This window comes from Sander lucioperca, chromosome 22 (assembly GCF_008315115.2).
Source record: "Sander lucioperca isolate FBNREF2018 chromosome 22, SLUC_FBN_1.2, whole genome shotgun sequence".
NCBI lineage: Eukaryota > Metazoa > Chordata > Actinopteri > Perciformes > Percidae > Sander > Sander lucioperca.
The window spans coordinates 28,660,255-28,676,439 of NC_050194.1; the positions used below are offsets into that span (position 1 = coordinate 28,660,255).

The 16,185-nt window shown below is 41.7% G+C and overlaps 1 protein-coding gene across 1 annotated transcript in view; it reads left to right on the forward strand.

Moving 5' to 3' along the window:
* Positions 1-1,035: 1,035 nt before the first annotated feature.
* Positions 1,036-16,185, forward strand: part of cavin1b (caveolae associated protein 1b) — a 32,337-nt gene continuing 17,187 nt past the window's right edge. Inside the window, exons 1-2 of the mRNA XM_035997455.1 lie at positions 1,036-1,292; positions 1,332-1,936. Coding sequence (XP_035853348.1) covers positions 1,406-1,936 — 531 coding nt within the window. The 5' untranslated portion in view covers positions 1,036-1,292; positions 1,332-1,405. The remainder of the gene's footprint in view (positions 1,293-1,331; positions 1,937-16,185) is intronic.

Consider the following 16,185-nt stretch of genomic DNA (forward strand, 5'->3'; position numbering starts at 1 on the left):
TAAAACGCCGGCCCCCTTTAAGTAGTACTCCCAGGACATGAACACTCCCCGTTTGAAAGCCCAGTGTTTTATCAATATATGGAATGGATTTTAGCTTGTGTTTGGGGGTAACTTAAATTTTCAGGAAAGTGTAGCTGAGGAAAGGTTACTGTGAGCCGGGTACCGATCACCGTGAGGCAGAGACCTGTGAGGCCTGGAACTGCTGTCATGGATGTGATGATGTTATATAATATATAATAATGTAATATATGGATGTGATGATGTTATATAATCTCCCAAAGTCAAGATTTACTTTTTCCTTGATGACAAAGCCAGAGCTAAAAGTAGTAGGTACTTAAGCATGTAAGTTCTTGGTTGACATTGGAAATAGTAGTTTGACAAAATAATTTTAACTCAAGGTCTACTTACTAACTTTTTTCCTGAACTTATAACCACATCTCACGGCCTTCATCAGTGAATGGCTTGTCATGATGCCAACTCCATGACTACTGGCACAACACCATTCGCTAATGAAGATACAGTCAAAAACTCCGGAAAAGGCTAGTAAGGACCTTGAGTTCTTATTTTTTGTCAAACTAAAGGTACTAGTTCACTTCTAGCAGCAAAGTACCCAGATATTTCTCTGTGTTTGCAAAAGTGACATACCAAATGTTAACTTTACAGCAACACAGTAGAATTCATCAAAAGATCATTTTGTTGCCAATTGAAGCTTCTTTATGTCCTTTTCCTTCCTGGTGTCTTTTATCCATTATAAATCTGACACGCCTTCCATGAACTGAACATTCTCTGCATAGAAGGGGGAAAGGAGTGGAAACAGGAACAGATCCTGTCTGACATTCCTCCTTTTGCTGTGCCTGAGCTTGTATACAAGCAGATCAGTGCGGCTCTGCTCTAACTATTCCAACCATGCCGATGGGAAAAGGCTAGACCAAAGGGGTGTGTTATTGAATCATCGAGGGGCTGGACCTACCAGCTGGAGTTGGAGTCTTACTGATATGTGCGTGTGTGTATTAAGGGAGGAGATAGGGAGGAGTTTAAAGAGAGGGGGAGAGTCCAATGGAAAAAGAGGGGGGTGGAGAGAAAATACCCTGCCAGCTGTAGCTTGACTGGAGGGTTTCTCTGCCTGGTGTGGCATTCACATCCTAACGCTCATGTGGTAACATCCAGCATCGCTTGGCTTCCCCTGCACGCTGGCCTGATTCCAGGGATTTGAAGTAGACAGGAGATACATACAGAGACAGAGAGTGCATATATGCTGGAGAGAGATAAGTCAGTTTAGAAGTAGGAGGGGTAAAGAACAGAGATCCAGAGAAGAGAAGAAAGCAGGTGAGAAAGAAAACTGTCGAAAAGGCATCAAGAAGAACCAGTGGTTTATTAGCTGACTGAACACTACAAATCCACTAACATGGCAGCCATGGAAGCACTGCAGTCCACAAGTGCCCTGCTAGAGCCTCAAACCCTCACCGAGATCTCAGACGATGAAGTCAACCTTCCACCCTCAGATGACGAAGACGATGCCCTTGCCGCAGCCAAGAAAGAGCTGTCCATCATGGGTACAGAGGGGGACGCGGCGGAAGACAAGGACAACGCGGTGAAGCTGGACACCCAGGTGAACGGGGTCATGGTGCTGTCTTTGCTTGATAAGATCATTGGGGCGGTGGACCAGATCCAGCAGACCCAAAGCGGGCTGGAAGCCAGGCAGCAGGAGATGGAGCGCTCGGTGACCAGCATTCAGGGCGATCTGACCAAACTGTCCAAGAGCCACAGCACCACGTCCAACAGCGTCAATAAGATGATGGAGAAAGTGCGCAAGGTGAGCGTCAACGTCAAGACTGTGCGGGCCACCCTGGAGAAGCAAGGAGGCCAGATCAAGAAGCTGGAGAGCAACGAGGCTGAGCTGCTCAAGAGACGCAACTTTAAAGTCATGATCTACCAGGTGAGAGAGTGAATGTGTGTATAAATACACGTATCAATGTGTGGTTATGGTTTGTCTGTTTGAGGTGTAAGGCTGAGTATGTAAATGATATGGCACCTTATAGGTTCAGTGATGGGTGTGGCCCTCGGGCTTTTGAATGGGAATGAAAGTCATCTCAATGCCACATCCCTTTTAAAAAAAACTGCTGAAAATGGTGGTGGTGATGGTGGTTTATTATCAAATAGTGAACATGAAAGTGTTTGCCAAAGATGTTTCTCAATTTTCTGAGGTGCAGAGGATTTCAGGGAGTGGCTCGAGTCACCTCAAAGTATTGCTAGCAAGTGCTCAAGTGAGTCAGTAGGCTGTACTATATCTCATCACTGAACCCACAATACCAAAAACATACCACTCAGAAAGTAATGCAATCCCAGGCCGGATAATATTTAACAAATAGGAAGGTCATTTTTACCTCTCACTATTTTGCCTACGACTTTATCATTTATCACTTACTCACATAAGCACCCAAGGTAAACAAGAATATTCAATATATTTAAGTTAAGCTTTGATGCTTGTACACTTTATGTGAAAAATATACTCTTACCCATAACGGAAGTGTTTTTTTAGTATAAACCTGACCTGAACTCTTGCATGCCAACCATCCACCCTAACCACCTCCCTATCATTTCTGTACGGTAGGAAAACTTCATTGACTGGAATAACGTTGTCTGTGATCATAATCCAGGCAGAAATTACATTGCCTTCAAAATGTATGTGGCAAAACAAATTAGTAGTATATAACATGTATATACGTTGATACACATCCACACCTATGGTAACAATTACTGGATTTGCAGTTGCAGTTTGGTATGTAATACCTTTACCATACCTTTTAGAAAATAGTATCTAAATACAAATAACATCTGTTTTCACATTTGTTTTAGCCATTTCTTATTGTTGTTCATTCTACTTTTAGCCTATACAGACGCAATTCATTATGTTCTTAAACAAAATACAGAAGCATTGATCATGGGTGTATTTCTGTGACTGTAAACCTTCCAGATGTTGCTCTGTACCAACCCTGCCCCACCCCAAATCTACTGTACATTGGTTCAATACTCAGTATACACTAAAGGTGGCTTCCAGATATTTTCCTTACAAAGCACACTATATATAGGACTAAAGAATACAAGCCAAGCTCGCTGGCTGCCTAAATCATATGGAATCCATTCGGAAAGTAATTTCACTCTTTCTCTTTATTTTTTAAAACATAGATGGAAAATACCACAAGGACGCTCAAGGTCCTGTTTAAGGCTGAGGGGTGGTAGCAGAGAGGAAGGGACAGGAGAGAAAGCTCTGAATGGCAGATGTTTCATTTGAAAAGACACAGAGAAAGATTTTTATTTGAGGGGAGTTGAAGAGAGCCCTGTTTCTTTTTTTAGCCTCTGAGGCTGCTGTGTGATGTGTAATAGCTTGCAGCTTTTTGCACAGTGGCGCGAGACATTCAGAGTTTCCACTCTTGACTCAGACATCATGGCTTAGACCGACCTCACTCTCTCTTTTTTTCTCGGTCTCTTTTCCAGTTGGGCAGAAGTCAAATGAGAGCTCCATCTTAAGCAACCCAAACTGTGAATGCTTATGAGTAAATGCTATTCTAACATGTTTACACAATATATTTGGCTTCCTTGTCCTGGCATATTAGCAAAGGTTTTTATACATAATGATCTGCAGATGACCAGGTCACAGCTTTTAGCAAGAAAATGCTAATCTCCATCATCACATCTGAAAGAATCTGATGACTCTCAACCTGAAAGGATCATAAATCAACATTTTAATTAGTATCTTGAAGCTGAGTGTTGCAAGTTTCCGTACAATCTACTTGGAACACCACAGAGCGAAAAACAAAACGGGTTGGGATTTTGATAGTGTTAGCCAACTGCTTGGGCCCTGTGGCAAGAGAAACTCCCCCTGAAATGCCTATCTCTGGCTCCCTCACTAACTCAAAACACTGGCTTAGTTTATGGTTGCCAACTATGACATAATGTCAGATTCATCTTCATTAAAAAAGCAAACCACAATGTGTTGTTCTGTTTTCAATTTTCTGTGCTCCTCTATTGCCCGTCAAGGGCAGATTCTTTCAAAAGCAGCAGTAGACAGTGAAAGACGCCAACACCCCTCAAAACATTATCTTTTTGTTTTTTATTAGGATTTATTAGTACTGTTGTACTTATATCATGAACAATCACATCAATGCCACCCACAACAACCCTGTGAACACTGTGGACGTACAAAGACATCTGTAGCAGTAGTAATAGTGGTAGTCAATCAATCAATTTTATTTGTAACGAAAATCAGGAATCATGAAATCGTATGAGGTACAATTCCAGTGAAATGTATTCCAATCAGCTCCTTCAACTTGTGCGTCATTCATCATGAAGCAGAATGTGGCCGTCAGGTCGGCACACAGAAGAAGAGTTACCCGGTTGAATGGCACCGGCACTCCAGGATCCAGCCAAGTCTCAGGGAAAGGACGCCACAGCTCCCAACATCCAGCTGGAAACAGACACAGAGGCCATCCAGCCCACCGTCCGACGCCTGCACACTGGCTAGCAGGATGCCCGGCAGAGAAGTCAAAATCGGTGTTCAATTCCTCCACGCTTGCCTCGGTAGCCCCCTCTGATGGAGAGATGGAGATGGACACAGAGATGGTCTTGCCTGTCCATGTAGTCAGGATCGTAGCCATAGGTCATAGCTGATAGTGATCTTCATCTTTTCCTCTGTGTTCACTCTGATGTTTACATTTGAAAACTTTGACCGGCCAGGCTAGCAGAGTCAGCAGGATAGCAGTAGTAGTAGTAGTAGTAGTGGTAGTAGTAGTAAGAACATCATGGAAAGACAAACAAAATAAACTAGGCCAACAGATATGTTGAGCTTATGTTAGTTACGCTGCTTTGTTAACTGTACAAAATGTCCCTATGAATTGTAGAAGAGTCGGGAAAAAAATGGATTATAGTTACAAAAAAGTTTTATTAGACCGAAAAAGACAACATTTTAATCCTATCGGTCTTCGTCAGAAAAACGGCCAACATGACAATAACCAAGGTATATATAGAGAAGTTGAAGTAGAATAAATGGAAATAATAATAATAATACATTTTATTTAGAAGCGCCTTTCAGAATAGCCAAGGTCCCCTTACATTAGATAAAAACATGATAAAACATGACAAGACGGCAATGAAAAAAGATAAAACACAACGGAACAAATACTCAAGTAAAGTACAAGCACATAGAAAGTGTACTTAAGTACAGTACCATGTCATATGTTCCTTGAGCAAGACACTGAGCATTAATCAGCATGTCACTACAGACCAATGTGTAAAATGCCTACAGGGCTGCTGATGTCTGACTTTGTCTAAAATATATGCTAATCATGTTTTCTTTGGGTTCCACTAGCATTATGGCAACAAATGGACTTAGAACCACCAGTATCACTTTGGGATTTGATATATGACATGATGTATTATCATTGTTATTGCCGTTCACATTGCTATGGTTTACAACTCATTCATGTCGGATTTTCATTACAGAGGCCATCATGTCCAAAAAAATATGTTAAGAGCAAATCTGTAGCTCACACACACAACATTTGAAACCAATCAGCAATCTGAATTTAGTTTTTTTTAATTCACCCTTCAGTTTCAAAGCAAGTGAATGAGCAGCAAGTTTTTTCTTTTGTTCACACTGGCTGTGTCCTACCTGAGCTAAAGTTTTCTTATTAGCAGAGTAGTAGAATAGCAGTAGCCATAGGCGGACTGGCAATCTGGCCTTTCTGCCAAACGGCAGAAGGGCCGATGAACTCTTGGGTCGATTTGGACCGCTGGAAAAAACACTGACGTATCACACTAGTTTGACAAAAATATGGACAGTACGGCTGCAGCCTGGAGCCAACTGTCTGTTGCCATCGGGCTTCTACTTTTCAAAATAAAAGCATGTCATAATATGTTTTAAATATGCAAGCATTTCCATTCTATTCTAAGATGGTGCCATGGTAGTTTATTTGAAGGTTTTGTGAATTGTGTGTATTATTTTATTATTAAAGCCAGTAAGTGCGCCTCATGCTGCTGGTGCCATAATCTTATGTGAGCCTGGTTTTTGCTATTATGAAGCGAATAATGTCCTCGTCTGAAATTGGGCCGGTAAGGGACGGAATTTGCCAGGGCCGAATTTTTGTCCCAGTCCGCCCCTGGCAGTAGCAGAGCAAAGTGTATCTTTTCCATAGCTCTTTGGGGCTTCAACCAATGTCCTTTCAGGGACACTGGAAGCATTATATTACATTTTGGGCAATTAGCAGATGCTGCTTTCTGAACAATGTAGAACAATAAATAGCTGTATGTATGTCCTTACACCAGCAGCATTTTTGCCACAGCGTTAGTTCTCAAAATGGTCTGGGGATCTTCTGAGGCCTTGATGTTGCTTCAGGGGCACCAGCAAAAGTGGAATACACAAGAATAACTACTGAATATATTTTACTCCTACTGCCAGGATCTCCCATATACAGTGTTGCCTTTTCAATAAAAAAAACAAACAAAAAAAACAGCATCAACATCCCCATATAGGGGTCCCTTGGTAATAATCTTATCCACTGGGGGTTCATGAGCTAATATCAGTCTATTTTTATATCTTTGTGACAGATGTAACATAGCAACACATAATATTTTCTGATTTTTTTTCCAGACATTTTCCCTAAATGCTTCTCACGCTTCAGTTTGTGTCAGGCGGGAAATAAGTTTAGATTCAGACACCCCTGATTTATACTTGTACTTTTTGTGCCCCGTGGAAAAGCCCCGCCCTGGTGCTCTGCAGATAATAAAAACACACTGTTACTGAGTTGTGTTTATCGTCACATAGGGTCAGCTCACACAGGGAGGACACAGCACGAGGGCTTTGTAGTCTAGCATAGGGTGTTTAAGCTCTGCTTTATTAGCGGCTGTTGGCCCACCAGTCTTCCCTCCACTCCCTCCTGGGCCCCCTTCACAAGTGTGGTCCTAACAAGGCTTAGACTGATGGGACATATGACTTAGTTCATCTTGTTTTCTTGTGAAAAACAACTGTACATATGTATATATGCATTTTAATACATAGTTCTAAAAGTTTTCTGGTAGTCTACAGGAAGACGTAATGACCTGATTCTACACAAGCATTGTTTCTCCCTGGTTTCAATTGAGTTTTTTTCATTATAGGATTTTTTTTTTGGCATTGTTATAAATCGGCTTACATTGTGGCACAAATCATTGCGATAAGTCAAAAACTAATATCAGTCTAATACAAATCAAAACCACCTGTGATTGATGCCATCGAAGCAAACAATATCACATAATGCCACTGGTATGCTGGACTAACTCAGGCTACTGTATGATGTGTAACACAGCGGCAGATCTGTCAGCACTTCTGTTGGAAGTGACAGTCTCAATGTTAGCATGAGCAGCTGTCCTCCTCTGGGGATTGTGTGTGTGTGTGTGTGTGTGTGTGTGTGTGTGTGTGTGTGTGTGTGTGTGTGTGTGTGTGTGTGTGTGTTTACACGGGTGTGTGTGTGTGTGTGTGTGTTTGGCTCATTTAAGGCTGAATATCCAGTAAGCCTGAGATCTACTCCCTTACATCTGTGTTCAGTTCCTTGACAGCTGAGGCCATGTGTTGCCAGATAACAGAGCTTACAACACTTACTGAGGATCCAACCTGGAATGTGACAACTCTACCTCACAGTGTGGGAGAGAGAGAGAAACAGAGGGAGCAAAGCAGAGGGATGAACATTTTAGATGATTAAAGCTGCACTATCCAGTTTCTTTATATTCACAATAGATCAAAGTGCCATCCGATTTAAAGTGCTTTACATAAAACATTAAAGATTAGATTAGATTAGATTAGATAGACTGGGACATGTCAGAGTTACAGCAGCAAAATATCAGACACACAGCACACATACATCAGAATGTACAAAAAAAGAATAAATAGGATAGAATATAAGAACAAATATTCAAACAATAAAGATTAGCCTACGTTTTTTCTCAGGAACAGAAAGCAGACTTGTCCCAGATGACCTGAGAGGTCTGGATGGTTTATAATGTAGCAGCAGATCAGAAATGTATTTTGGCCCTATCCATTAAGTGTTTATAAACCAACAATATTTTGAATTTTGTCTTCGAGAGACAGGAAGCCAGTGTAAAGACCTCAGAACTGGTCTGGCTGGTCCGCATATCATTCCGGGATCAGAGAAAAACGTGCTCCAGTTTATTTGCATTTCTTTAAATCAATCACAATAGTCTTGGGCGATGCTAAGCACTGAGCAGAGCCACAGAGCTGCTGCAAAATAGCCTCGGGAAGGAACTTGTTTTGGTGGAACCTGAATGTATGTAACGCTACTGCCACCTTTAGTAAAGACTGTTGGCTGAGAGGAATACATACTGTGTAGTGAGAATAGTGACTAACTGACCCGAGGAGCATCCTCCATCACTGTGAGGAGGGTGGAATAATACATGAGGGTAAGAGCAAAATATGAGAGAGACGTTCATCCACTTTGTACAGGGAGCGTATGGGTGTGTTGAGATGAAGAGCAGGGACCATATTTAGACAGCTGATTCATAGCACAGGCATCCCCGGCTCTCCATGCTAACCTCCTCCTGCCTCCTCCTCAGTCACAGCCCTGTTCCTCCCTCTCCCTTGCTCATCCACCCACCAGGAGAATTCACTCCACTTCGTGTCCTCCTCTCCCTGCCCCACCCTACACACCATCCCTACACTCCTACCACTTTTCCTTTCCTTTTTCTTTTAGTATGAGTTGATAAGATCCGTCCCCTTTGATAAATCTGATCTTCTAACTGAGATCAAAATATATAATTAAAAATAGATTTGCAACAAAATATATTAAAAGATCGGCATGTTCATGAGATGTACAGTATACATGTATGTTTAGAAAATAACGGAAAGAGTTGATTATTTAACATCTAAAATATAAAGGGTCCAGTCAACAAAACCATAGCAAGGAAGTATCATTGTGTGCTTTCAAGGAATGTTTAAGTCATTTTGATATTTCCCTGGTTTGAGCGAGTTGTTTCTTAATCTGTTATTGGTATAGCCAAATAGCTCTTATTCCAGGGTTGCACTTGTTGTGCAACTCTTTAAAATCATATCAGCATTTAAAACAGCAAAATTAACCCATTTCAATTAAATTACCGAAATCAACAGTTCCACTCGCAAAGGCCAAGTGTAGAGTACAGCTTTGGTAAACTTTGTCAAGGGGTATGGCTCTGAGCTAGGATAGCCCAGTAGCACTGGTCCTCTAGCTGGGGGCATAACAATGAGCACAACATTTTGTGGTCACTGGCTACCTCTGAATCTTAACTTTGACATGTGAATTTGCACTGCTGACCAAAATTTAAGCCGTCTTGGTAGTGCTGACCTGTTAAGAAAGGAATACCCAGAGAGAGCTATCATATTGTGTTGTCACGCCATCCAATTTGATATAAACCTGCTCTGCTGGAGAGTAACTCTACAACAGGAATGCTGCAGTTTGCAGTTGTGGGATAGGCCCACAAATAGACCTACAGCTCTTGAATGAATTGTGTTAACTTCTTGTCTGGTTAGCAAAGGAGCTAGCTAGCTTGCTATCAGGCAGATTGCAAGCTTTGCTAGTGGGCTATTGTGACTAGGGTTGCCACCCATCCCTTATACCACAGGATTGTCCTGTTTTGAAAAACAAAATGCACTGTCCTTTACTGAATCAATACTGGACACGATTTGTCCCAAATTTTCGCGCACACCCTACTCTAATGCATACACTATGTTTTCACATGGTTGGAAATGAGAAATAATAAGACCAAAAGAGTTTCACAAGACATAACGGAGAAGTAGGCCTCTATAATCAGAATGACAGGTCTGTGCGTCTGTCACTCAACGTCATCGTTGCCCTGGTTATGGAGACTAAGATGCGCTGATGGCGAATACCTGTCCATAAAAAATAAAAATAAAAACGCTGCCCAAATACAGGTATTTAATGGCAGACAAGTGAGTCAGCCCATTAGAGGAAATTAGTACAATGACCAGTAGGCCTAAAAGGGCTATTTTCTGTCCGACCTGAAGCAACATTCAGCAGGGGACTACCATGTCCAAGCAGCGCAAGGGGCAGAGGATGCAGACAGTTTTTAGATCGTACTGTGTTTAGAGTCATCGTGTGATAGTTAGCTACGCCATGCCATTCTCCAAGATACACAAGTTGACCAGTAGCGTCAAGAATAGAAAAGTTGCTGATGGTATGCCACTAGAGGTACAGCGACATAAGCGGATCCATGAAGGGTATACCTCTGCAGTGGCGGTTTATGTCACTTACCACAGCGGTATGTGCCGATTGTCGGAGTGGTATGCCTCTTGTGTTCCACCAACACGTACCATTTCCTAATGGCAGGTGGAAGTAGTAGGCCACTGTCAGTGACAAACAGTAAAGTAATTTTATATATCCTTGCTGATGTAACCAAAGTTAATATTAGAGCCAGCCTTAGCTAACATGGCTATTTTTACCAGGTTTTCCAGGACCATTGTCTGCCTGAAAGGATAAAATGTTTGGCGAAAGCAATGTTTATATCTTCCACAAACTAATGCCTGTCATAGCGTTATGCAGTCTGTGAAAATATTGGATTTAAAGCTTTAGTGCGTAACTTTGTGATATTAATAAATGTCCGTTACATTGAAACCATTGCATAATAATTCATAAATGGGGCAAGTTACCAATTAGCTCACCAGCCAACCAGGCCTTCATTTAGTCACTAGCCACTACCACCTATTTAGCAAGCAGTGCTGCTTTCTGGTCTCACTGGAGCTCAAAGCCAAAATGCTTAAAATACAAATATAAATATTTTTTTCCTCCTTTGTACCACAACTTCATTCTTTTGTCTATGTCTCCTTTGAAAGAATTAGGATCTTGGACTGTGGAAATTAACATGCAACAAACAATCATATTTCAAAAATATATATATATAATATGACAATCAAAATGTCATATTATATACTTTCCACCAACACCACCCAAAACGCCTCCCTTCATTTAAATCAATAATACCCTGTCAAACTGCACTCTTTTTTAACTGTGATCACAGCTTCATCCAAATGATTTACAAATTAGGTAATGTGAATGTTTTGCCCTCAAAAGATCCAGATCTGCAACACTATAAAGTACACATTTCACCAACAGCCTGAGAACAATAAGACTCTAAGTAATGAATTGTATGTAAATGAATCAAGAGTGAACCCATTCTTCTCACACAGGTCCATCCAGGTCCATATATGGACATGTGAGCCAGAAATGTTCCCAGCTCAGTGTACAGGCCAGATTGTGTGTAACATTGTTTCAGCTGGGAGCCGTGTGTTTTTGGCTTTGGTTCAGCCTGTAGGGGTGGTGTGAATGTCAGGCAAGATGGTCAGGGCATTGATGATAGCTTGTTGATAAATGGGGAGGAAGGGAAATAAAACGGGAGAGGAGGAGAGAGGATAAAGGAGACAGAGAGCAAGGTAACAGAGGGCTTATGGAGACGGAGAAAGAGAAGAGGAGAGCCATCTAAAAATAGCAACTATCACATACTTGTTTGATTGTGAGAAGGAAAGGGCCTTTAGGAGATTGTGTTCCTGTTTGGTTTTGAAAATCAGAGGTCGGGCCAGGACAAGTGCTGACATTCAGGCCACAACATCAGCTTGTTTGTTAATTCATGACGTTCAGACAATTGTCATCCGGTCATGGAGACGTGGGTGTGTTATGCTAGTAGAGGCTAATGGAGCTAATGGAGCCTCTAGCCTTGAGCAGAGATGAGGAGGGGGCTCCAAAGGTCTGGTAAACTCACTTCTTTCTAACTCCACACCTTCAGATTATTTATAGTTTCAAACTTGTAGTCTTCAGCCCCAACCGATGCTGACTCTGTTGACATCATCAAACAGCTCCCACTGGAGACACTAAAGGCTTTATACTACTTTTTTTGTTTTACATATAAAGTAGTACTCGCCAGCATCTGTAAACACACTTTGCTGTTTACAATCTGTGAAGTTCCTCTTTAAGTGCATGTGTCCCAAGCTGCAGTTCCTCTAAAAACCACAAGATGCTGGCTCCAAGGAATATAGGGCATGTTTGCTTGACAGACAGGTGTCTTGGCCTAACACGTTTAGCTGTGGTGGTTGCTGCTTGCTCTGTGACCAAACTTGAATTCTTGAAAGGCAGCAGTAACTTGGTAATGTTACACACACTATGCTCTTTCAGTCTGTGATTTCAGGGCAGTTATTTTATGCCACCTGATATGAGAGAGGAATCAAACACACACACGCAAAACTGTAATTGGAGTAGTTTAGTTTTGCTTCAGGGGGTTAAAACTGGAGTGCCTTCCCCTGGTTTGGAAATTGAACTGCTGCTGATTCATCATAGCCTACCCAACATTTTCAGGTAGCCAGTGGGCACACGTTTATGCTGCTAGCTATCGTAGCTCAGGGCCCTGACACCCACCCCACTCACCCACTCCAATTATATCCAAATACTTATTATTATTTTGATACTTTTTATTTATGAGGACTACGGTTAACTGCTCCTCAGATCTCTGCAGGGTAAATCCAGACAGCTAGCTAGACTATCTGATCAATCTGAGTTTTCTTTCGCACGACTAAAACAACTTTTGAACACTTGATGCCAGGTCAACACATTAACTGTTAGCTTACCTCAGCTTTGTCTGCAGCTCTCTACTCTTAAAAAAAATGTGCTTTGGTCTAGAATGTATACTTCTCGTTGGCAAGCAGTAGTCAACCCCAGTCAAAATGGTCCCTCCAGACCCGATGGTCTGAAAGGCGCAGTGTTTGGACCGGAGTATTAGAATCCATTTGTAGCAACAATAGTGCGCAATGGAGAAGAATGGAGCAGGCCATTCAAAAGACACCTTTGTCCTTTAAATCCTGTTTGGATCTAGTACATGGATAGCATTACACTGTTTAAATCCTTTGTGTCAACTATGTGTGCCCATCTCTTGAGCTTGTTTACAATTAAAATTTTCTATGCACAGAATAATAAAAAAAGGTCCCTTTAAAAAGGGAGCAGTCTATTGGCGCTTACCCACTGCTAGTTCCAGCTCTACTCGCTCGGCTCGACCGCGATGCCCCATTAGTACCGCCTCATGCGTGAAGCGAGCGTGGCTGGTCGTCATAGCGATACCGCAGGAAACTGCCGTGACTTAACGCGACACACACACAGAACGTGGAAGGTGTGTGTTTTTGATTCTCAGCATGTGGCTGTTTGCCAGAAGACACATTTAGTTTCAAAAGAAGCTGGAGGCAGCGAAAAAAACACCGCTGGCTAAACTATTTAAAAATGCCGGGTTTGTTCAGGACACCCCCGTCTGTCGCTATAGCAACGATGACGCAGTGATTAGTGACGATTCTCTCTGACCAATCAGTAATCTGCAAGTTTTCACATCACCTCAGCTCGCTTGGAACCTCGACGGAGGTGATACTAAATAAAGTACCTGTTAGTAGGTACCAGGTACTATTTTTCATAATGGAAAACCAAAAAAGACGAGTAGAGTCGAGGTGAGTCGAGCAGGTACCATGTAGTGGAAAAAGGCCATATACTGCTACCAGACACTTAAAGGTTCCCACTGCACTGCCTTCAACTTTACATAGCTTGTTTAAAACTTGCTGTTCAAAAATACCATGATCATTTTTCAGCTGTGGTGAAATGCATGACAAATCTGTTTTAATGCTGCTCACTTGACATTAATAGAGCAATTATCTCCTTATATCTTTCCGATCCTTTTCTTACCCTTTTCATTTTTTATTTCTAAGTAGAAGCTTTTCCACATGAGTCAGACGTCAATGACTCATAATAAAAAAAAAAACATTAGTTTGTTTTCTCAAATGATTCACTCCGTCATATGATTCCAGCTTTGAATCCTTTCATTGTTATATTATTGGCCCTGAACAGAGGTACGTTTGTGATAAGTCACCAAATCATCTAGTTCTATAATGATTTAAATCTTGGAGAACTTCCTTAAACTTTAGTGTCTACAACATTTTTAAAGTTTATGACAAGATCAGACAGTAAAATCTGAATCATTACTCTCATCATGCTAATTTCATTTAATGTACGCCTACTTTTGTTTAAAACAATGGATTTTACTTTACACAGAAAGATTTTATATATTTCATGTATAACTATCAAACCATTTACATGACAAATAATCCTAACTCAACATCCACTTACCAGATTCTTTTTCCTAGAGCTTACATCTCTTGGTCTTCATCAGCAGATGGAGTTTGCTTACAGTGGTTGTCATGGAGAGTTACACCCGGTGGAAAATCTGGGTTAAAATGTCATTAAGTGACTTCATTCTGATACCTTGGTCATGTGATGCAAATTATTATTTATTTTATTTTTTTAAATTTATATTTTTTAATTAATCCCCAGTGTCTCCTTTTACAATTTACACTCTGTTGTTATTACACACTACACATAGGCCTGAAATACACACACATGCTCAGGTCCTTTTACATGCACAAATGGAGAGATGTCAGAGTGAGTGGGCTGCAACTGCTGGACCGGCGCCCTGAGCGGTTAGTGGGGTTCGGTGCCTTGCTCAAGGGCATCTTGGCAGTGCCCAGGAGGTGAACTGGCATCTCTCTAGCTACCAGTCCACACTCCGTACTTCTGTCCATACGGGGACTTGAACCAACCTTCCAACCCAACTCCCTACGGACTGAGCTACTGCCACCACAATTATTAAAGGACAATTCCGGCGCAAAACGGACCTAGGGGTTAATAACAGATGTGTACCCACTCTGTCGCTCTCTGGGACATGTTTTCATGCTAATCCAATGTGTTTGGAGCTGGAAGAAGCTAGCACGGACCGCTGATTAGCTTAGAACGCTAGTATTCAGGGCACAGGGAACGTAAAAACAAATCGCTATTTATACCACTAAAAAGGCTCAAAATATCACCACACTTCAACGGTAGCATAATAAGGGTCCCTGCATGTTAACAGAAGCATTGAGAACTTTGTAAGTGTACAGACAGTTTATTGAAAAGATAGATTATAAAGACATTCACGTTCATGTTTACATGCCGCCGCTGTCTTGGAAACCAGTCATGACTTACAGCTGGCGATGCAAACTAAAATCAAAAGCAATTTGCTCAATATATCTGAAATAATCGCACTCTGCATAACTTGTCTAGTGTACTTACTCAGTGGATAACTGTCCATCTGGTCCCTCTGGTCTGGGTCGCCGAAAAAGTTTCAAGTCCAACCCTGTTTATCAGAGGGGAAATCTTCAGACTGTACAAAACACAGCGTCTCTTGGGCATCGCGACGCCACAGGTCCCACTCCTTGCAATACAGACACGCCTGTCAGGTGGCCATATCTTCACAATGTCCGCAGGTACACCACCAGTTTCCCCAAGTACGAGGCTGTGTTGCGGCATTGATTACCGGGAGCTCTCTCTCTCTCTCGTAGCCCTTTCACGGAGCTCCCGCAGCTCTTGGTTCAATAAACTGTCTGTACACTTTCAAAGTTCTCAATGCTTTGGTTAACATGTTGGGACCCTCATTATGCTACCGTTGAAGTTTAGTGATATTTGGAGCCTTTTTAGTGGTATAAATAGCGATTTGTTTTTACGTTCCCTGTGCCCCGAATACTAGCGTTGTAAGCTAATCAGCGGTCCGTGCTAGCGTCTTTCAAGCTCCAAACTCATTTGATTAGCATGAAAACATTTGAGAGAGACAGAGTGAGTACACATCCGTTATTAACCCCTAGGTTCGTTTTGTGCCGGAATTGTCCTTTAAGTCAGGTCAAAGCTCAGGAAGAAAACTTGTAAGTGGACCTTGAGTTGAGAATCTTTGGAAAAAGTAATACCTTCAAGGGTGAGGATGAACCTTCAAGCATTACAAATTATGTTATAATTTGTGGGGTTTTTTTGTTGCTTAATTCTCTTCTGGGATTCCTCTTTGTAAAATTACTTCATGATGAAACTCATCTCTAAGATAGACTACAAAGTACAGAAGCCTGTTATCCTGCAATAATACACACACAGAGACACACTTAAGTCATGATTCCTGAAAACAAAACTGTATGTGTGTGTGTGTGTGTGTCTTTGTGCGTGTGCGTGAATGTGTGAATGAGAGGCACATTGTAAAGGCCCTATTGAAAGGCAGTACATTCACCATTGGATGTGTTGTTCTTGACAGTGCTTCGAATGGGCACACCAC